This window comes from Onthophagus taurus, chromosome 2 (assembly GCF_036711975.1).
Source record: "Onthophagus taurus isolate NC chromosome 2, IU_Otau_3.0, whole genome shotgun sequence".
NCBI classification, from domain to species: Eukaryota; Metazoa; Arthropoda; class Insecta; order Coleoptera; family Scarabaeidae; genus Onthophagus; species Onthophagus taurus.
In genome coordinates this window covers 16,514,152-16,536,341 of record NC_091967.1, presented here as the reverse complement: position 1 = coordinate 16,536,341, position 22,190 = coordinate 16,514,152, and the positions used below count along the sequence as shown (strand labels likewise).

Sequence of the window (22,190 nt, the reverse complement as noted above, 5' to 3'; positions counted from 1 at the left end):
TAACTATTCCCTCAACCTCTTGAATTAAATCGCCATTTCTAAAAGTTGCACAGAGATAGCTCATTTTGACTGATTGTAAGTATCAAACAGAACTATCTTCCCACTTCTCAACAAGAAGGTCACATTGGTACTAACTTGGATGATGGCGTGGATTTTTAAATACTATATTATATACTATTTACCTTATCATTAATAATAATAGCTTCATCTATCTATATGAGCTGATGGAGAAATGGGATCTTCTCCATCCATTTTCCTCCACTTTGTCTAAAATCCATTGATAAAATTACATATGCCACCGATAATCAGCATATTCCAAATCTAGCATAGAATGAGGATTTAGGTAAAGGACCTCATTATGAAGAGTTCTCCACACTCTAAATTGTGTTATATGAAGCAGAATAGAAATCTTGTTTGTGTTTGTGCGCTACATCGATGATATCTCGGTCTCTATTACCGTTACAGAATTTAAATATGAATTAAAATTGGTAAATATAATTTTAGTAAAATGAGAAAAATACACCAAAATGGAATGAAATTGGAATAACCAAGAAAATACAGTATTTTGGGTCAATAAGTGTTTAATTTAGCGGTGTGTTGATTGGACCAGAGTTTCTTTGAAATGGTTGAGTGTTGGGATTGCCGACTGAGAGTCTGCCTCAATATCTGCTGCCCTTGGTACAGCCTGGAGAAGCAAATCCCAGGAGTTTTTTTACAAAAACTAATTTACCAGGATGTAATAGGATTTCGTATTCAGTATACAACAATCTCCATACAATCTCCAGTGTACGTTTCTTTGGGACCATTTACAGTGATATCTAACTACTTTTGCAAGGATGTAGTGTTGTTGAGAATTCACACGTTAAAAGCTTCCAGCAACCGATTCTTCTTGAAATGCATGGATGTAATCCTTTACACTGTGTTTTAAATTAGCAATTACGGACAATGTCTGAAATATGATATTATATAATATTAATTATTGTAATATAATATTTCGTATGAATGCGCACTCTCATTGTATTTGTTAGGCAAAATCAAGCGCAACGAAACGCCACGTATAATCTCGATGGAGACTAAGAATGAGAATAAAGACATCATCATATATCGCTATATCAAAGTTGTTAGTGTGAATAATCGGAGTACACACACAAACAAAACAGCTCTGGTAATCGTGCTCTGATATCACGAAAGATTCGTCAGGATATTGTTGGAAGATAGAGTTGTCGCCAGCCTTTCTTAGTGATGACTTGTTCCATTTCCCGAGATATGCAAAAATGGAGGTTTGTTCTTATTCCCACTCCAAATCTCAAATGATATCAACATAATTCGTTATCAATAATGTAACCTGCTACTCTAGAGTCTCTTGTTTCGAGCTTTACGATGCGTACTATCTACGATCTGCTTAACGGTAGTAATGACTTTGCAAAAAGTAATCCAAGTTACTGTTATAACATCACGTTTAGAGGTAATACAACTATTCTGGTGTCGTCTAAGTAGGTTAAGAAATTCACATCGTTCATTACATCTCCAGTGTCCTTTCTTTTTGAGTAATTCAGGTCTCTAATTTGAACGGTAACAGCACATCGTTAGGGATAATGCTGTCAATTAATTGCGATGATTTCCTGTCTTGATTTCCTCGTGCTCCAATAATCGCCACGTTTCTTGAGTCTGTGTTGAATCGGCAAATTAGTTCTTCCTTCATTTTAATTGATATTTGCTTATTGAATTGAATGAAATATCTCGCATATCTGCTCAAAACTTAGTGTCTAATGTAATCACCTTTTGGTTAACACCCAGACTCAAAGCATCGTGAAGCTAGACTCTAAGTAAACCCTTAAAACATTTTTTTAATAAGTACATATTACTAAATAAAATTGCAAGTTTACTTTGTCTCGTTCAAACCTTGATCTTTTTTACAACTAATCAATACTTTTTTAGAACGTACGAAAAAAGGCTCTGCCTACAAAAAAAAAATTTATGTTAAGATTATTTTAGTAATTATAAAATGGATTCTACATAAAAGGATTTGTACATTAATTTACGAACATCAACGTTAAATAAAGGCTTAATAAAGTTTTCAATTAAAGTTAACTCCCATTCCTAATAATAGAAGAACAATATTTCAAAAGAATTTTGCTTTTAACGCCTAAACAAAGAAATTAATTAACTTAATAATTAAATTCATCCGAATTAATATTTTCTCATAAAATTTTTCTTTAACTCCGGTCCTGTAATGTGTATAAGTATATCACACCGCTACATGGTAAAATTTTCCAAACAATCCTTTGAGGGGTACTTATTAGAACCACAGCACGCGGTCGAAAACAGTTTATTTGGTCAATATCACGTCGTTGTTCGAAGCATTACGAAGAAATGTGGGTCACTAGGTTAATAAACAATAAGTTCAATGTCGGTGGTGAGCTGCATAAAGCTCCGATATAATTTTAGTACGACCGCCCTTCGACCGCGAACGTTGAAAGTCGTTCGAAACTGGGTCGATGTTGATCTGATCAAAACCTTGTCCGTAGATAAATACACCCTATTAAACTAAAAATAAGTTCTTATTTCCTTATTTTCCTTATTTAGATTTAAAGTAAAAAAATTTATTTCCTTTTAATATTACGTGTTATAGGGAGGAAACTTTAGGGCACTAAATCGTTTTCGTCGATGTATCACCGGAATCACAACGAATTTTAACGTTGGGGATTTATTTTAGGGCTATTGAGGCTACAGCAAATCTACCAGGGTCTCATTCCTGGCAAAGAGAGCTTCCAAGTATCTACAGTGAGGAGAATCAGTAATGTAACCGAGGCTTTGGTGTTCTTAAGGGGACTCGAAGAACAAGCACGATGGGAACATAAATACGTGGTTCTCGATTGCTCAGCAGACATGGCTAAGGAAATTGTTGTTGGTCACGTCAGAGACATTGCTTTAGGGAAAAGAACCTATCATTACCTCTTATCAGGATTGGTGAGTACTTAAAATTCACATTGATCCATTTTACTTCCATTCATATTATTTTTGTTGCACTAAAAGTCATTAAATTCAAAAAATTTCTTATTATTTAGGTCACAAATTACTTCATTAGCATTTTTTGAATATTTAAAAAGGCTATAATACGAGGAATCACATATTTATGCACCTAGAAATGCATACATATGCATAATAAGAGTTCGCGTTGCGATCACGTACTTCATTTTCTGATGATAAACCTCTAGACGTTTCGTTCGCAATGCATCACTGTGAATTTTTGGCCGAAAACGTGAAAGATGAGGGCTGTAAATTTGAATAAAAGCTTACGAATGAGCCTCGCTGACCCGGAAGTGAGTTTTCCAAAAACTGGTTACCTTTCGGTTAACGAACCGTCGCGCGGAAATGCCCCGGAAACAAAGGTCGAGCCCTTTACAATTCCCGCCAGTACGATAATCTTCTTTTCCCTATTGTTGAATCGATTATGGCACCAGCCATTGAAATTCACTACTTAGTAGATTAGCACTAAAATAAAATAAAATGGAAACACTGCAAAATAAATTAACATAAAAAAATCGTTTCATAAAACTCTTTTAATTAACAAAATTAAACTTGTCTCTGCAATATATAGGTACCTTTTATTTCATGAACGTACCGCATAATAGCGTTGGAAATCGTTTTGACATGCCACGTTACAAATGACGGGGAAACTCGAAACGCGACATTAAGAGATTATTATGCAGATTTTTCCATCACAATGTTGATTTGCCCAACGTACACATACCAGGTGAAACCTTATCGCCCCCCTTAATTTTCTCCAAACTTCCAACTTTCAGGGTTGGACGTCTAGCAATGGTCGCGCGGGACCTTATTAACGTCACGGAACTTTGGTTTCCGAATACATGACAAGTAATACCCGTGCTTCTATAAGAGAACGTATTAACTATAGTCAAATATGTATTTGACAAATATTAATTTAAATTTCAATTTCGACGATTTACTCTTATAATTTCTGTGTGTATCGTAAACGTAATTAAATTTTTAAAACAGCTTTCCAGGGTCTAGTGTTATTTTTCTTCATGTCGAAACTTAGTAACAATGGTTGAATCAAAAAAATCATTCGATAATTATGGGAAAAGTTCAAAGACTTATATTGTTTTTCACTTTACATTTCTTGATTTCAGTAAGGCGCTCAAATCTTTCAGTTGAGAGTAATTAGTTTAGTTACTTCGACATAAAAATATCTACTACACCAAACTAAATATTTTCTGCATTTTCAACGATCAATCATTTTTTTCGCGCTAAAGAGAACAACAAATGCAGATATGCTTCATCACCAGAATTGCACCATAATTGCTTATACCCATATTTCTTGTGTCATATTCTTATGTACTATGTAAGATTAGAGTAGATATTCAGAGAATAATGAAACGATTTCCAATATTCAAGTACACAATTCGCTAAATTATCAATAAATTTCAACAATATATGGTAATGATCAACTCCTAATACTTTGTAAGATTTGGATTCTTCCCTGACAACATCATTATTAAGCTGAGTAAAAAGTACATAAATCTAGCCTTTCTTTGGTACATACAAAACTATTGTGATGTTATTGAAGACTTTATAAGTTTGGTTTTGGTACTAATGTGATTCAGTAAGTGTGTAATCCGACATCATAATGATAAGAATTCTTATAAAACAACTTGCATAACTTTCCACTCATGGTTAATTTTGGATCTTTCGTATTTCAATTCTCGTAGAATTTAACAGCCTCGTCATTCGTATAATGACAAAATAATAAATATACAAAATTACGACTAAAATCACAAAAAAATTTTTTTTTTAAATTCAATAAAAATTAAAAATATCTCCTTATTAATCTTTTTCTTACCCGATACATACAGTTAGATCATTTGTCACCAACATCCTCATAATACCAATAGACGTAGACACATTAATATCCATCAATACACCTCGGATCGCCTTTTATCGAACCGTATTTCACTCGGGATCCTTTTTCCCGAACGATAAATCACGCCAAAACTGTCTGCTCTGCATTTCAGGTAATGGATGACAGGTGGGAGAGCGAAGTCATCGAATACGGCGCCATAAATATCACCGGCTTTCGTATAGTCGACGTTACGAAGAAGCACGTGAAAGACTTCCTCGAAGGTTGGAAGAAGCTCGATCCGGCGACGTCACAAGGTGCCGGAAGGGAAAGCATTTCGGCTCAAGCAGCTTTAATGTACGATGCCGTTTTCGTCCTTGTGGAAGCTTTCAATAAATTGCTCAGAAAGAAACCGGATGTTTTTCGAAATAATATGCGTCGTGGACAATTGTTTAATAACGGCAGTAAAGGACTTGACTGTAACGCTTCCGGTGGTTGGGTTACTCCGTGGGAACATGGTGATAAAATTTCTCGATTTTTAAGAAAGGTAAGAAAAATGTCTTTGATTTTTTCGGGTTAAGTCTACACATAAGAAAGAAACCGGAAAGTCGATCCATAACCGTTTATAACTTCCTCCTCCACCTCCTTCACGTTTATCGAACTCCATCGAGGGGCGTCTTCGACCTTAAAGTCGACCCCGAGGGGTAAAGTTATCGGTCAGATAATTTTTCTTGGATTACTTATGTCCCTGATATTACAACCATTTATTTTCTTTTACCAAACGATTTATATTTTATTTTCAGGTCGAACTCGAAGGTTTAACCGGCGAAATCCGTTTCAGCGAGGACGGCAGAAGACAGAACTATACATTGCACGTCGTTGAGATGACCGTCAATAGCGCCATGGTGAAGGTAGCCGAATGGAGCGATGATACCGGATTCAATTCGGTCGCAGCAAAATACGTCAGGCTAAAGCCGACGTCTTACATCGAGAAAAATCGCACCTACATCGTCACAACTATAGTGGTCAGTCGCCCGAAAGTTACGCTTTATCCATTTTATCCGGATTATCTTGAATACAAGCTCCGACGGTCGGATGAATTTCCGAGCGCGTCTCTTTGGGCTTAGATTTATTCGATGGGGATTTGAACTCCTCAGTTCTTCGCGTCCACTCAGTTGAAAGTAGGTGAAATAACAGTAAAGACCAAATCCTAACAGAAATTATACTTTATGGTGGCAAACAGAAACAATAAATGGAGATAAAGGAGCCGAATAATAAATGAAGATTATTCTATTATACGAGAGTTTAGATTTAATTAGATTTTTACGACTTTATTTGGATATACAAAGTTTTTCATAAATTTATCACAGATTTTGATTTGGTAATTTTTTTAAAATCTGAGTAATCAGTGTTAATTCGTGTTTGTAGAGGACTCTTTGTACAAGGAATTGTTAGGTCAACACATACGAAGAATTAATTTGTAAAGAATATGCTTTAAAAGAAGTTAATCTTCATTAATTGCTAGATGAATGTATAAATCGAATGTATGATTGCAGCTAATGTTACTATTCGATTATGGCACTAGAAAATCTGCAGCAATAAGAAAATACTGAAATTTTTAGAGTGAATCAAAGAAAACTAGAAACGCAAACCAATTTATTTTCTATCTTCTAAAAATAATCGAATCACATTTTGAAAATAATAAGAAAACTTGAAACTCCGGTTAATACAATTAAAGTGCTTAATTTTCTCTTGCCCCGAAGGACTAATTTAAGTTGAGCTGGAGGACTGACTTTTTCTGTTAAAAACTTTGTTCGTAACGAACTTTCGTCAACTTGTACCTAAAAAAAGGTATGAAACGAAGGGAAAAAATCTCTATTTTGTGTGCTATGAGGAATAATTTTTTTATTTCAACCTTTACACTAGAATTATGCAGAAAAAAATAATGCGTATAACTTATTTTGACCTTTATACTTAGAAATGACGTATTCAAATAGATTCCCCGATAACAAAAGCCTCTTTACGTCGTCATTAAAATGCGAGGAATAAATACAACCACTGTAAATCACCCCGTAATCATTCGTTTGGGTCTGGAAATTTGAATTTTATCTTCGCAATTTGCCGCAGCATTTGTATACGAGTCTAATGGGTGATTGTGTATACGTGTTGGTTTTAGTACATACACGTACTGTAAATAAATTGGTACGTGTTGTAAGGAATTCGATAAATGGGGCTCGGGTTCGCGGTGGTACGTAACCCTGTAAACCAACTACGACGGTAACCTTGTCCTACAAATTAATGTCGCGGCCGATTCCTAGCTAGTAGCATGCAAACGAGCGTAAAAGTTTGACATAAACGTCAGAGCTTTATAGCGAACGCGGTGAAGGTAAAACGAAATCGTTTTTCCTTATGCAAATGCAACGACAAATATTCACTTAAAAGAAGCAAAAACACATTATAGTGTTTTACCCATAAAACGAAGTAATAACGAAATAATTATTTTAAGTGTTAAAACGACTCGGGTACAAAATGATTTATAGTTCACCGATTCCCCGAATCTAGATTACCAGTAATTTTGGTATAATCCTCTCTCTCTGCGACTACTTCATGGCGAATTAATCAAACCTACAATCGACGTCAATTTACCTACAGCGGGAGTATCATCACTTTGAATAATTTAAATTGAGCCCTTGAATAGCTTTTCATTTTAATCAGAAAGGAATTTCATTTCTAAACTTCATCATTCTATTGGACCTCTTGTTTACAATTTTATAGAAATCATATTTATTTTAAGAATTCTTTATCTAAATTAAGCCGTTTAAAATAACGATAAATATCTTTGCGTGATTATAAAAATACAACTTACAAAGTTCCCTTTGTTGATCAAGATAAATGATAAAAATGTTCAAAGTAATTAAAATCAACTTGCTTAAAAATTTTTGTATTTAAATCTGCGTTTAAAATAAACCTGTGCGTGTAAATAAACAATTAATAGGAGCTTTAACCCATAAACAAGTTATTTAAAACGACGATAAGTCAATATCTCCCAGTTAATTTAGGGCCTCGTCACTATGCTAACGTCACATTATGCAAATAATAAATATTAAACGGGAGATATAATAATAAAACACGCGAAGTACCGAGCGTCAGCTTCGGCGTTGCGACGCGGCTTTATCGCCCTACACGCTTTCGTAACTTTTGCAAAAATCGCCAACGAACAAATGTGGAGAGTTAAAATCCCTCCGGTTGTACTGTAAAATTTGTAATCCTTTGTTGAAATTTAACAATGCTCCTTGAGTTAAAAAGAGCAATGGCAACTTTTTGAATATTCATGTAGTAGAAAAGATTTTTTTAAATAACAGGTTTTCATATTTTATTAGCAATGACTAAATTATTTCTAAGTAGTAATCACATTATCATATTTAATTTAATCACATATTCGAAATACTAATATATTTATTGAGATTTTATTCTTTAACATGAAATCATAGATTTGTAATCCTAGATTATAGGCAATATCTATTTTTAATGTATCGTATTGTCGTATCAATTATTGAGTGTTTTGAGATTTTTTTTTAAAAACGAATCAAATTGTACAAAAAATTGATGTGTTACTTACTGTGAAAATCCAAACCAAAGAAAAGTCCATAATCGACTATCGCCATCTAACGGATAGTAGTTGCCCTAATACTTGAATGACATAGCGAGGGTTTTCTTATGCCATTTAATTACTTGACTTTAATGTCAAGATGTGGGGTCCTTGCAACCTTTACCTTTCTTGTCTTTGAAGAAAATAATAGTTCTTGAAAGTCGGTAGTTTAGAGTCTTCATTTTATTCAACTAACTTTAGTTTATGTCGATTGAAGTTTTGTTTCATACATCTTCAAGGAATCGTACAACAAAAGTAATACTAAATTATTTTTAGTGTCACGTCCCGTGTTATTATTTACTCATCTTGAACGGTCTTTGACCTCATGTAGTTCTCTTGCCTTGTTGTGTACCGGTATATTCATCATAATAATATGATAATAATAATTATTGCGTTAGGTAGAAATTCTTCATGCAACATCTTTTCTTTAATCATCCCTTTCTCCTTCTTGTCCCTTATTATACTCTTCCTAATGTTTCACCGCCAATATTATCGTCAGAGCATAAAAAATCAGGTATTGTATACATAAAATGCTTAAACATTCTATGCAATACTTAAATTCAGATGGAAAAACATAGAATGAAGCATATTCAACAATTTAACTAAGCTATATTACAACTAACAAGCCACACTTTCTCATACTCAACATTACACTATCTAATACATATCTGTTCATTGCAGCATTATTGTTCATTTATGACAACGTTAAAAATATCTCAAATGATCATTGAGTCCAGTTCGTGTAATCTTTAATCGGTTATAAGTGTGTCATTCAATGCTGGACTTGCCACAATTCGAAGCGGTGGTATAAAAACACAGTTTATTTGTCAGAAGTTATCTACGATAAATTTGTGATGGGTACAGAAAAGCCAAAAAGAAGATAAAGAAATAATCCTGTTACTAGAATGTTGAAAGAAGTGGCTACAAAGTACAAAAATTGAAATGTTGTTTAAAACTTGGTTCTTGAATTTTGTATTAGTTGATGTGAACCGTGTTAGAAAAAAACAGATTCTATAAAAGGTGTTACTGTTAAGCCTATGGTTTCATGAGATTCTAATAAAGTCGAGACACCGCTTGACAAAATTGGTGATCCTGAACCCCTTCATATCTTATCGAAATTTTTATGCTGCTCAATGCACCCTTCATATTACAATTAGCTAACGGCAGAGATTTTCCAATTAAAAATTGTTTACAAAAACCGCATCATTCTCAAAGTCAATAAAGTGTCGAACGTGATAATCAAGATATTGAAAACATGATACCAACTTGATTGTAAGGTAAAAGGTGAGAAATAAATAGTTTAAATTTGTTCAACTAATGAAAAATAGAGTGTTGCACTCAGGAGATAGGATAATTGCTAAGTAACAAGATGTGTCTCTCATCCTCGAGATGAATGTTACTATATTAGCGTCAACAAATGTTATGCCTTCTATGTTTCCACTATTACAAAAGAAAAAATAAAGTTATGTCCGGATGGTTAGCCAAAAAGAAATGAAAAGTGATTCCGATAGAAAGTTTTTTCCAAGTATCTGAATGGCTTCTTCTGTTTCTACACCTAATTTGTAGATTTCGACGGTAAAACTAGTCGAAAGAGCTTTATTCAAGTTAAAGACGTTCCTGGTCTAGAAGTTGGAGTTTGAACTGCTTAATCATTAGGAAGTGGAATAGGCTTCGTGAAGTGCAACTAAATGTGACATATCTCTTTTTTGCTGTAAATTGCAAGCAGTTTTAAATATTTAGATACCTATTCAATCCATTTATTTTACTTTCCCTGATGAGTATCTGGAATGAAATAAAATCAACACAATATCTCCGCAAAGTATGTTGCTTTCTTCAGCCAATAGTCATTCTTTCGACATTATGCCAGCAATCACATGATAATCTTGGTGGTCTTCTCCTCGAAATGAAAGTTAGTTATTTTCAACTAACTCACTCAGATGACGCCTTAGTATAAGTCCATTATACCATACCTTACATGGCACTGCAGAGTTAGAGATGTAAGTTATAGATGGCAGCAACTTTTCTTGTACACGTTGAGTGTTCGGACTTAATTTAATTCTACGTCAAAGATTACATTCTATAATAGACTAAAGAGATTCCTAAAGAATGCATGTTTTGTTTATGTAACTGATACTCTAGCTGATAAAGGTCCATAGACAGATACTGTCTTAGAGTGAAATTAGCATTTTAAATCCTCAACCTCAATGAGTAATTTAATACTCTGTACCCTAGTTCAGTGATAACCTTGTTACTAAACGCAGAAATTGAAATCAAGAGATTTGTAAAGAATCCATATTTTGTTCATATTACTGATAGCTGATAAAGGTCAATACTCAGAAGCGCGATTAGAGTGGAATTATCATTCCAAATCCTCATCCACCGAAACTAAAAGTTAAGTGATCAAGTATTCAAGATGGCAGATTGTATAAATCTGGTTACTTATAAATTCCAGACATGTCAGGAATTAAGATATCACTTAATTTGTGAAATTATATATTCTGCCCACATTTTTGAATGACATTCCTTTACGCCCATTTTCTAACTGAATACTACTGCCAATAGATCATATTCTCATTTACCTGTACATACCGTATTTTTTACCAATATTCCTACTGATTGGATCTAATGAACCGTTTTATAATCGAAAGGCTGTGGGATTGTGCGTCCATCCTTGCGAGCATAGAAAAACCTTTGTTCCTGGAAACCATTTGCTTCCTTTTCTGTTCCTATTATCAATAGTTGTTTGGCGCCCCTATGAAAAGTCCTTCAAGTCTTTAATAGTCATGCAGATCTTTATCTCGAAGTTAAATTTATTATTAAAGATAAGTCTTCCAATTCGATACTTTTCTTGATTGTCTTATAATCACACGGATTGGTACAGGAAGAACAACACTGAAAATTATATCAATCCCATTCCAGTCCTCACTGCTTCCTTACATTTCTGATTAACAAGTTGCTGTTCAAATCTCCATAAATCGTACTATTCTCCCCTCAAAACCTCGTTTAATTGTAATTTTGCACGAGCAAGAGGTACAAATTACAAATCCATCTCGAACCTGAATTAGCACCTTTCTTGCAAAAGTCAATTGTTGTTTATATGAACCCGGATAATGTTTGTGCAGCCTTTTATATGAGCACAACTTTGCAGTATCAAAGCCTGAGGCTTATCTAACATAACGTAAAGTATAGAGCCAATAAAGCTCCGAAAGTATGGTGCATGTAGTGTAAACCCAGAAATGATATCCCTTTCTTCTTTAGCAGATGTTAAAGCTATGCGTTAGTGTACTTCATTATCGGCCCGAAATTTTCTTTGTTCCGAATCTATATATTTCATTAAATGTGCGTTAAATAAATGTATGTTATTTAGGTCGTCTTCTCTGTCTTTAATTTTCCTCGCAATGTTTTCTATGCTTGTATGCTATATGATTGAACTAGGCAGATAACTGATTAAATCTTTCACTCAAAATCATTTTGTTTATTACACATTTTAACGCATATTTTCTGCTACTTTACTATAAAGTAAACATTTCGACTAAGTACGCAATAAAAATATAAATTTGTAGAAAAGGTTGAATGAATTCATTCTCTACCCTTGAAGATTTACAAAAAAACGGGGTGATTTCCCTTAATTAGACCAAATTTAAAAATGTTATTCAGGGTTTATAAACTAAAGAGGCTCCACGTTTTGAGTAATTGGCTTCATTTGGAAAAAGTGTCCCAGTTAAGTAAAATAGACTGTATAAAAATATTTTTTTCTGTAATTTCGAGTTTATTATCATTTTGAACCAGTGTATAAGTGTGCTAATATAATATGTACATAACATAATACTCTGGGGGTTATTTTTACGTGAACCGCGTTCAGGTTTCTACGAAGAATAACAATTAGAAGGCACACGCCACCGCGTGACTTGTTTATCTCGCCTTTGTAAGGATGTGAGTCCATTATTCTCGCTCATAAATTATAGTAATCGTCTGGGGAAATAATCGCCCTTTTCCCTTCCGACCTCCGGAACTCTAGCCAGCGTCTACTGAATAAAAACATCGCGTTGGCAGCGGGTGTAATAATATTTTTGCACTATTCCACCCCTCTAGTTCCGGCACGCTCCAAATGAAATGGAAATCTAATGGAAATATGCGCCAATTCTCTCTTCTCTGAGGTACACCAGAGGATACAGTTAACCCTGGAAATAGAAATTAGTTCTATTTCTATCCGAATAAACCTCCCCTAAACTGTTGAATCCCCTTAATTAGACCAACTCGGTTCCAATATCCGTTAATTGCAGGAGGAGCCGTACATTATGCTGAAGAAAAATGCCACCGGAAACGACCGCTACGAGGGCTTCTGCAAAGATTTGGCGGATTTGGTCACGAAGGAACTCGGCATCAATTGTAAGTGCACCCGAGAGTCGATGTCCCCCCAAAGGGGTCTTCTACGTGTTCGACACTTGTTATTTCAATTACAGACGAGATTCGTATCGTGAAAGACGGCAACTACGGGACTGAGAACGTGAAAGGAGGATGGGATGGAATGGTTGGAGAGCTCGTCAGACAAGTAAGTTTCCCAACGCCCCCTTCTGACCCACCAACTACTCGTCGTCGTTTGCATTATAATGATACTTGATCTGATTAGCTTGTTCCATTACGACTCGATTTAGAATTCAACTCAATCAGGAAGGAAGTAAATTACGGCAACATTATTAATTGATGTACTTTAATATGATAATGAAACGAGTCATATCAAAAAAGAAATTATAAAACATTTTTTCTCATGTTTCTGTAAAGTTACAATTCTCAATTTGAAACCTTCTAGTGAAGGATTAACTGTAGGCAGGTTGTTATGGGGGTCGTAGTGCCGGGGGCGGTTCGCGATTTAAACCCTAGTTAACAGACAACGCGGCTCTGGGGGCACAGAGTTGCCTTCTAATTATAATTAGAGCGCGCGGATCGATACCGTCCTCGGAGTACGGCACTATTAATATGCGCCGCGACGCCCGTCGTCGTTTGCTCTTCGGAGCATCTCTTCCTACCAATTATCGAACGCGTCCACTGTAATCAAGGGCCACTTCGTCTCAAACGTCCTCGACTACGATTCTACAGACGAAAGGGGATCTCGACAAGTCAAAGCTTTCAAAGGTCGACCATTGAGTGTCAATGTTTTACCATCGCCGAACGTCGAAAGATGTTCAGCTTTGATGATGACGATGAACCATCAAGTGTTTTAACCATCACTTGATTTTCAAGTGTAATTTAATACTGTACACACCCCTCATATCTCTTCCTATACTATGTATATTTAATGATACAAATATAGTTATAGAAAATATATTGTGGAATTGTAACTATTATATACTCCTGTGTACAAAGCAAAAATATATAACAATCATATCTAATACTAACCTAAATTGAGTAAGGATTTATTTGTTCCCAGGAAGCGGATCTAGCAATAGCTCCAATAACGATAACATCAGAACGAGAACGTGTGATAGACTTCAGCAAACCGTTCATGTCGCTAGGCATCTCAATCATGATAAAGAAGCCAATAAAACAGAAACCGGGAGTGTTCAGCTTTCTAAATCCACTGTCGAAAGAGATCTGGGTTTGTGTCATCTTCAGTTACATCGGCGTCAGTATAGTACTGTTCACGGTGTCAAGATTTTCGCCGTACGAATGGCGTCTCTTACACTTGACGGGCGAGCATCGCGACGCCGGCGTCCAACACGGCCATCACGGCTCTATGGCAAACGATTTTAGTATTTTGAATTCTCTTTGGTTCTCCTTAGGCTCGTTCATGCAGCAAGGATGCGATATCTCACCTAGATCCATTTCAGGTAGGTCATTACCCTTTTTGTTTTTATTGGTGGAATTGAATTTCCACGAAAAAGAACAACGAATTGTGACCTCGAAAAAGCTTCATATGTAAGGTTCATAAATTCGGTGGTCAGTTGACACTTGGAATGGGTTCCCTAGTAAGTTACCCTTGATGTTATACTTTGATAAATACCGTGGCGAGCTTTATAAAAGAAATTTATTATAATTGCTTTTTGTGCACGATGAATATTTTTCAGGAAGAATTGTTGGATCTGTTTGGTGGTTTTTCACACTCATCTTAATTTCGTCGTACACGGCAAATCTAGCGGCATTTCTCACGGTTGAAAGAATGGTAGCACCCATCAATTCACCGGAGGATTTGGCCTCGCAAACGGAAGTACAATACGGTACATTGTTACACGGAGCCACGTGGGATTTCTTTAGGGTAAGTTGAAACGGCGCCGGAAAATTGAAAAGAATGGGACCTGATAGTATCCTAAATATCTATCGAAACTGATTGTTAAATTTAGATTGGTCCGTAACGCCTGTAAAGGAACTACTTCAATAAGTAGTTCTGTTAGATATATAATTTTTCCTACAAAGATTTTACTTTGGAGAGACAACATTAATTTTCATTTGTAACATTCTCAAATAGAGTTCATATAAAAACAGATTGGGAGCGTCATTCGTAGGAATATTAACCCGAATTACTTCAGTAATGGAGAGAGTTTTCATATTAGGTGGGTAAAGCGGACGGTTCGAAAGTAATTCGGTTGAAATGAGTCTCTTGAGTTATGTTGAAGTATTACCGCAAACATTAACTAATAAAAATTTGTTTTGACTGTTTCATTTAGAAAATTGTCTCGTTCTTAAGTTATATTTCGGTCGAATATGACCTACTTTACCCCACATTTGTTATCCACCAAACCGTACGCCGACGAATTTCAATCCCTTAAATATTAAGGGTAACCCACATCAACTATTCCAAATCAATTTGTCCCGGTCCGCACATTCCATTTTCTTGGCGCGCCATAAAGCGGCACCTCTCACGTATTCACACGCCAAAGGACGGCACCGTTCATCAAATTTGCAACTCTGCAACCGTCCCCGTGGTATTTCTGTTACAGCGGTCCAAAATCACACTATATTCGAAAATGTGGGAATACATGACCTCGCGCAAGAAAGTTTTTGTCAACAGCTACGACGAAGGTATCCGACGAGTGCGAACATCGAAAGGTAAATACGCCCTCCTCATTGAATCTCCCAAGAATGACTACATTAACGAACGGGAACCGTGCGATACAATGAAAGTTGGTAGAAATCTAGATGCGAAGGGATTTGGAGTTGCAACTCCTCTTGGATCCCCTCTTAGGTGAAAATGCATAAATTAATGAAGAAAGCGTAGGGAATTAAGGCATGTTTTGTTGTGTTTGTTGCAGAGATGCAGTGAATTTAGCTGTTCTTAGTTTGAAGGAGAATGGAGAATTAACTAAGTTAACGAATAAGTGGTGGTACGATAGGACTGAATGTAAACACGATAAACAAGTAAGACTAAATATATTTTTAAAATTTATTTATGTTTATTTCGTTTCACAACAAAGAACTTTCTAGAAACTATTACGCTGTGGTTAGGTGCCAAGATCTTTAACGTCATCGCACTACGTGGATCTAATCTCCGTCGCGATCTACTACGAGCACTTTAGCCCCGAATTATAATTTCATTTTAATTTGCACCATCCGACCGCGACTAATTGCGAAGTTTACACACCAGTTGAATAATTCTCCATTTCACAGTCTCACGGTGACGTTCTCCTCTTCGAGGTTCAACTTATTCATAACCTAACCGAGCCACGTCGAATCTCGTCTAAAAAATATCGCATTTTACAAAAGATTCGACGTTCCCCTCTTCAATCTACCCTCATCACAACCTATATTTGTTGCAGGACGCCTCCAGGAACGAACTGTCCCTTAGCAACGTCGCGGGCATTTTTTACATCCTCATCGGGGGTCTTCTCACAGCGCTCGCAGTAGCCCTGATCGAATTTTGCTACAAGTCTCACATGGAAGCCGTTCGTGCCAAGATTCCACTGGGCGATGCCATGAAAGCCAAGGCCCGTTTGACGATAGGCGTCGGCCGGGATATCGACAACGGCAGGGTAATACCTTTATTCAAATTTACGCCCCCATTCCGGAAGGGCGGTGCCTTATTGGTGAGAGAACCATATATTTTCCGATATTATACTATAAAGAAATAAGGTGTCTGGTTCTTAAACCAAAAAGGTTACTCTTATTTTTAAATAACATAATTCAAACTCAATGGTAAATAATTTCATTTTGCATATACAATAACATTTAAACCAACATAAATGCTTATAGCAGCCGAATTTATTTCTTTTAGAGTGATCATCTCAGCTTTCTTGATTAATATTCCTATACAAGTTGAAAATTTCGTCAACCCTCTATGATAAACTATCAACTTCTTTTAGTTAAAAACTTATTCTCTGCCAAGCTTATTTCTGGCCAAAAGAAAATTTGTAGCGTTTTCGCATCCAACAGAATTTAATTGTTTGAAATTAAAAATAAACTAGAGACTTACCAATGTACGAAAGATTTTCCAATGTAAATAGATGAGATTAATGTAAACTGCGACATTGGGAATGACATTGGAGTAGATGGAACGTAATAACCCATTGTTGTTGATTATGAGCAAGAACTAATTGCGAATTAAATGTAGATGAATTGCGGTAACGACGACAATTCAATTCGTAGGGAGAGCAAATGAGCTATTGGCGTAGGTCCAACTTGGTCGAGCGGATCCATACTGAAAATTCGAATCCCGGAAAAGTTGGCAACCTTAAAACTGTCGGTCCAACGCTTAGAAGTACTACCTATTAATTAATTCTCGGAAATTTCCGGGCCGGTTGATAGTTGCCTTCGGGAGCCGCTAATTTTGAAGTTGCTGGCGTACTAAAAGTTAAGTCAGTTACGATTTTCTGCAGACCAGCTCAAAAACTTTATCGGCCGGTTCGGTTCCCTGGTGGCTTTCATTAGAGCCAGAGCCTTAATGGTATTTTAACGGCAACGCTGCAAAATATCGGCGGTCGGCGCCCAGTTTCCTCGTGTTTTGTTTAAGTTGGAACGTTTCCATTTAGAAAACCTAATATAATACGTTCATCGGAAATCGGGACTTAATTTCATTTAATGAAAACGTTCCCCAAAAACACGCAACTCATTTTGACTAGAACTTCCATCGATCCTTGGTCCCAATTTACATTCGCAGAAAACAGCGTCTTCTGCGTCTACCGGGGACGTTTTATATCAGATGGGTCAACTATTGGGGTGTATTTGTATCATCACTTTAAGCCCTTTGTATCCGCCGCGCCCCGTATTTCCGAGTTTTAAATAGCGTTCGAGGCGAACACAAAGAGCCGTCCGGACATTATGTACACTCGGTCGTTTATAAAAGCGACACTAATGCACCGAGTCTAACGTGTACACACTGACGTGCGCCTTCAAAAGGCTTACTTTTGTACAAATCCCCCGTGAAAAAAGAGATTTTGCGAGTAGGTGGCCAGGAGCGGATCAAGTTTATCCCTCCCTCAAACTTTTCGAATAACTTAAGGTTCAGCTTCTTGTTCAGATCTTACGTGAATTCTGCGACATGTAAACTACTCGAAACTATGTTTTTTCTAAACTTTTAATCAAGATTTTCTAAGTTATGAAATGAAAAAATTACAATATAAAAATTTGATTACATTTAGAAAAGTAATTATTAAATAACTAGCTTTGCGTGTGCATATAACGAATGAGGTCATCATTCGAACGTTAAAGTCTCAAAGAATTCTTTGTACAATACGGGTATAAAAGTCAAATCCGCCCCTGGCTGTATACGTTTCTTTCTACGTATGATTTCACGACTCTACAAAAATAACGAAAAACGCCTGCCATTATGAGACTTCTACGAGCAGCCCCCGTCAAAGTATATTACCGGAAAATGAGGTACCCTGCGCTAGAAAAAGAGAGTGAGAGAGAGATCGCGAGAGGAGATATAGAATAGAGCCGCCCGTTGCGATTTTTAGGGCGAGACCCAACTTTCTTTACTCGCACGATGACATTTTTATTCATGTCGCCCTCTTTGTACAGGGGGTTATTAAGTAAAAACCGACTTGACGAGCTGAAGCTTGAAGATACTGCTGCCATCCACGCCTTTCGAGCTTCGTCGTCGAGTGATTATGATGCACGGGTCGTTTCACAATGAAATTAATGACGGCATGAAAAACCCGGGATGGCGTAAGTATGAAAGAAGGGCGTATATCAATTTAATAACAGCCAGGGAATAGTCGGCAATTTGTTTTGTTGTTCGCTCAAATCCATCTTACGGAATACTCAATTTACGTCTGAATGCGAGATAAAGTTCAAAGGTGCACCTTCCGGACAGAAAGCTTTACATTACTCACTGGGTAGCTTAAATAAAACACGAGTAACTGGCCGTCGAGAGGCCGTAAATTTTCTAGCTCACATCTCGCATATGAAATTAAAATGTCGGTGAATTATTAATTCTGATGAATTTTTGATTTTAGTACTACACCCCTGCAAACCAGATCGGAGGCGCGAATGAGCAAGAGCAAGCACACAGCAATACTCACACGCAAGTCTAAATCCGGTCGAGAAGAAAGAGATACAAAACAGCCTCTCCACCTTTCCGCATATCCTTTAAGTGTTAACCGTTTTTACTCATTGCCATGTCATGTAGTAGATTTAATTCAAAGACGTTGCGTTCCCGTGCCACGTAATGTAGTCCGTTTCGTTAGTGTAAGTATTGTAAGTGAGCGATTCATTAATTAATAAAGTGATGTTTGTTGTATAAAAATTTGTTTTCTTTACCCTTAACACTCCATTAAAAAACAACATCAAATTACAGCAAGTAAGTTAAAAACAGCTTGCTTTATTTTTAAATATTACAAGAGCCTAAACAAGGATGTACTCGTCAAACCGTTCATCGATTCTATCGGCATTCATGAATTCGTCATCGAGACGACGAGACGGCAGAAGCGTCGCCTCGGGAAAATCAAAGGAAATGAGAAAGCCAATCATGTAAATTGTGCTCTCGAGTTCGATTGCAGCGGCTTCTAAAATACCATCGACTCCGATCGAGTTTAAACCAATTATGTCTGTACATTTCTTGTCGTCCCGTTTTCTCCGTTATTATTGGGTTTTTCTTCAATTTTTCACTCGGAACATTTAGTAGTGTCACGGACGCGTCGATCGTTAACAGTACCTTGGCATACCTGTCTTCGGGTTGTCCTTGCACCAGTCATTATCATCGCAAGTTTTTCGTATCGATCCGTAACACGTCGGTCGCTAACATTGGAAGTTTTCTCTCTACTTGAGGGAAAATAATTAGCCGAAGCACGGAGTGCCCCTAGAAAAATTGCTGGCGCAGTGACTAACACGGCATTATTATTTTTCGTCATGCAAGCTTGCTACCACCGCAAGAGAAGTGCGGTATATTCAATATTACATGTTATGAAAATAGCATTATAATTAATCAAAACACTTTTTTATTTTGTTTTCAAATTTGCTTCTTGATTAAGGCTTAAAGTCATTAATATCATAGTTAAATTAATTTGAGTGGTGATTAATTTCTCGATTCTTTGGCAATACATAAAAGTTCATAGAGCAGTACATTTCTGCAAGTAAACGTTGTATATTATGGGATTAATGATTAAATATGTGTATACAGTAATACCCCGAAGATACGTAATAGGTGTTCACAATGTATGTACCTTGATTTAACCATTTAAATTTGATGGTTTTAGAAAATCGGAATAGGTACTTTGGCGACATAAATTCTTTTTCTTCTGCCTCAGAATTTCTTGATAGCATTCAATCGATTGTTGTATATTCTGTATGGAATTAGCTGCTTCTGTCAATTTTGTAATGGTTAGGACTTTTCCCGGTTGTGCCAGTTCAACATTATTTTCTTCATTTTTATTTTATTGCTGGATTTCAATCAGCTCGTCAAGAGTAAGCTATCAAACTCCAAATCGACTTGCTTTCCTAAAGTAACAATATTTGCTACTATTTCGAGTATAGGATCACTGTTTCAGTTGAATCAGTAAAGAAGTTCGGACAAAACTTTTTCCAAACTCGCTTCATTGTTTTGGAAGAAACTTCGTTCCACGATTCCCCTACGACTTTAACAGCATCGAGAATATTAAATTTATTCCAAAAATCTTTAACGGACAAGTTGTGATTCGGATTCATAAATTGATTTAAACGGTTAACTGACGTTTTGATAACACCTTGATCCATAGGTTGAAGTAAACTAGTCGTGTTTGGGGGTAAAAATATTACTTTAACGCGAAGATCTTAATTGATAAGGTTAGCTGCCGAGTGTCCAGGCGCGTTGTCAATAATTAACATTACTTTAAATGCAATGTCCTTAGAGGAACAGTACCGGGTTCAACTTCCGGGATAAAATAATTTCCAAACCAGTCTTCAAATAAAGAAGCAGTAACCCAAGCTTTCTGATTGGATTTCCAAATTATTGACAATTCTGATTTTGTTTTTTTCTTTAGGGCTCTGGGGTTTTCAGAGCGATACACCAACAAAAGTGTTAGTTTACAATCGCCAGCAGCGTTTAACGTTACGGACTTAAGTTGAACTCAGTTAAAACGCAAGCTATTGTGTTTGGAGCTCGTCAATAACTTGGTAAGATTAATCCATTTACCTGCAGTGATCTGATCAGTTAAAAATCTTGGTGTCCTTATGGCTTCTGCACTGTCTTGGAAACCGCAAATTCAACATGTTTGCAGAAAAGTTTACGCTTGCTTCCACTCTTTAAAAAGACTTCACTACTCTCTTCCTCCGGTGGTCCGTCGTAATCTTAGCTACTCACTTATATTTCCTCACTTCGACTATGCGGACACGGTTTATCCCGATCTCTCAGTGATTCTTCCGAGTAAATTGCAGCAGCTACAAAATAATTGCATCTGGTTTATATTTGATCCAAATAGATTTGAGCATGTAACGCCGTATCGCAATTACAATCAGATGTTAACCTGTGAGGGACATAGATCCTTTCGTTTATTAACCATTTTATTTAAAATCCTTCATAACTGCACCCCAAAGTACTTATCAGATAGGTTCCAGCAATTATCAACTCATGAGCTTGCTACTCGTTCACGTTCTGATACTATTCTTACATTTCCTGTTCATAGCACTGCAATGTATCATAGACCATTTACAGTACAGTCGATTGCGCTGTGGAATGGACTGCCTTCGTAATATTTCTAACATTGCTAATTTTAGACATGTTTTAAAGAGCCACTTGCTTGCCCTTCAGCTGACTGTTTTTTTCCTCTCTTCAACTGCTCTCATTTGTTGGCAACTGATATCCGGCAGATTCTTTTGGTCTCTTTTAGCCGCTCTTTCTTTTAACCGCTCTCTTTCTCTTTTTGTCTTTTCTTTGTTTTTATCTTTTTCTTGCTTAATCTTATTTGGTGATAAATGTTAATAATATCTAATTATCACTACTTGCTATATTCAGTAAATATTGTTTTTGTTTGTTCTGTTGGGCCATTTGGCAGAGATCGCTCGTGCGATAAAATGATCCATTTCTCGACTCTATTGCTCGACTAAAAATCGACAATGGGATCGAATGTATATATTTGTTTATAAAAAAAAATTATCGTCATATGGTTTCCCCCTTCGCACAGAATAACTTTCATTTGGTTCATTTTTATGTAAAATGAACCGTTTTCGAGATAATCCCTTGTCTCACGTTAAATGGACCAACCAATGTATATTACATAAAATACTTACATTGTTCTAAAACGCTATTATAGATATTTTTATAAACTGACTAAT

At 36.2% G+C, this 22,190-nt stretch overlaps 1 protein-coding gene across 1 annotated transcript in view; it reads left to right on the top strand.

The window, feature by feature from the left end:
• LOC111419140 (Glutamate receptor IB) overlaps nt 1-19,188 on the top strand; it is a 33,015-nt gene extending 13,827 nt beyond the window's left edge. Inside the window, exons 4-14 of the mRNA XM_023051908.2 lie at nt 2,717-2,970; nt 5,037-5,408; nt 5,665-5,886; nt 12,794-12,899; nt 12,974-13,062; nt 13,939-14,338; nt 14,576-14,763; nt 15,446-15,690; nt 15,758-15,863; nt 16,262-16,474; nt 18,899-19,188. Coding sequence (XP_022907676.1) covers nt 2,717-2,970; nt 5,037-5,408; nt 5,665-5,886; nt 12,794-12,899; nt 12,974-13,062; nt 13,939-14,338; nt 14,576-14,763; nt 15,446-15,690; nt 15,758-15,863; nt 16,262-16,474; nt 18,899-18,976 — 2,273 coding nt within the window. The 3' untranslated portion in view covers nt 18,977-19,188. The remainder of the gene's footprint in view (nt 1-2,716; nt 2,971-5,036; nt 5,409-5,664; nt 5,887-12,793; nt 12,900-12,973; nt 13,063-13,938; nt 14,339-14,575; nt 14,764-15,445; nt 15,691-15,757; nt 15,864-16,261; nt 16,475-18,898) is intronic.
• Nucleotides 19,189-22,190: the final 3,002 nt, after the last annotated feature.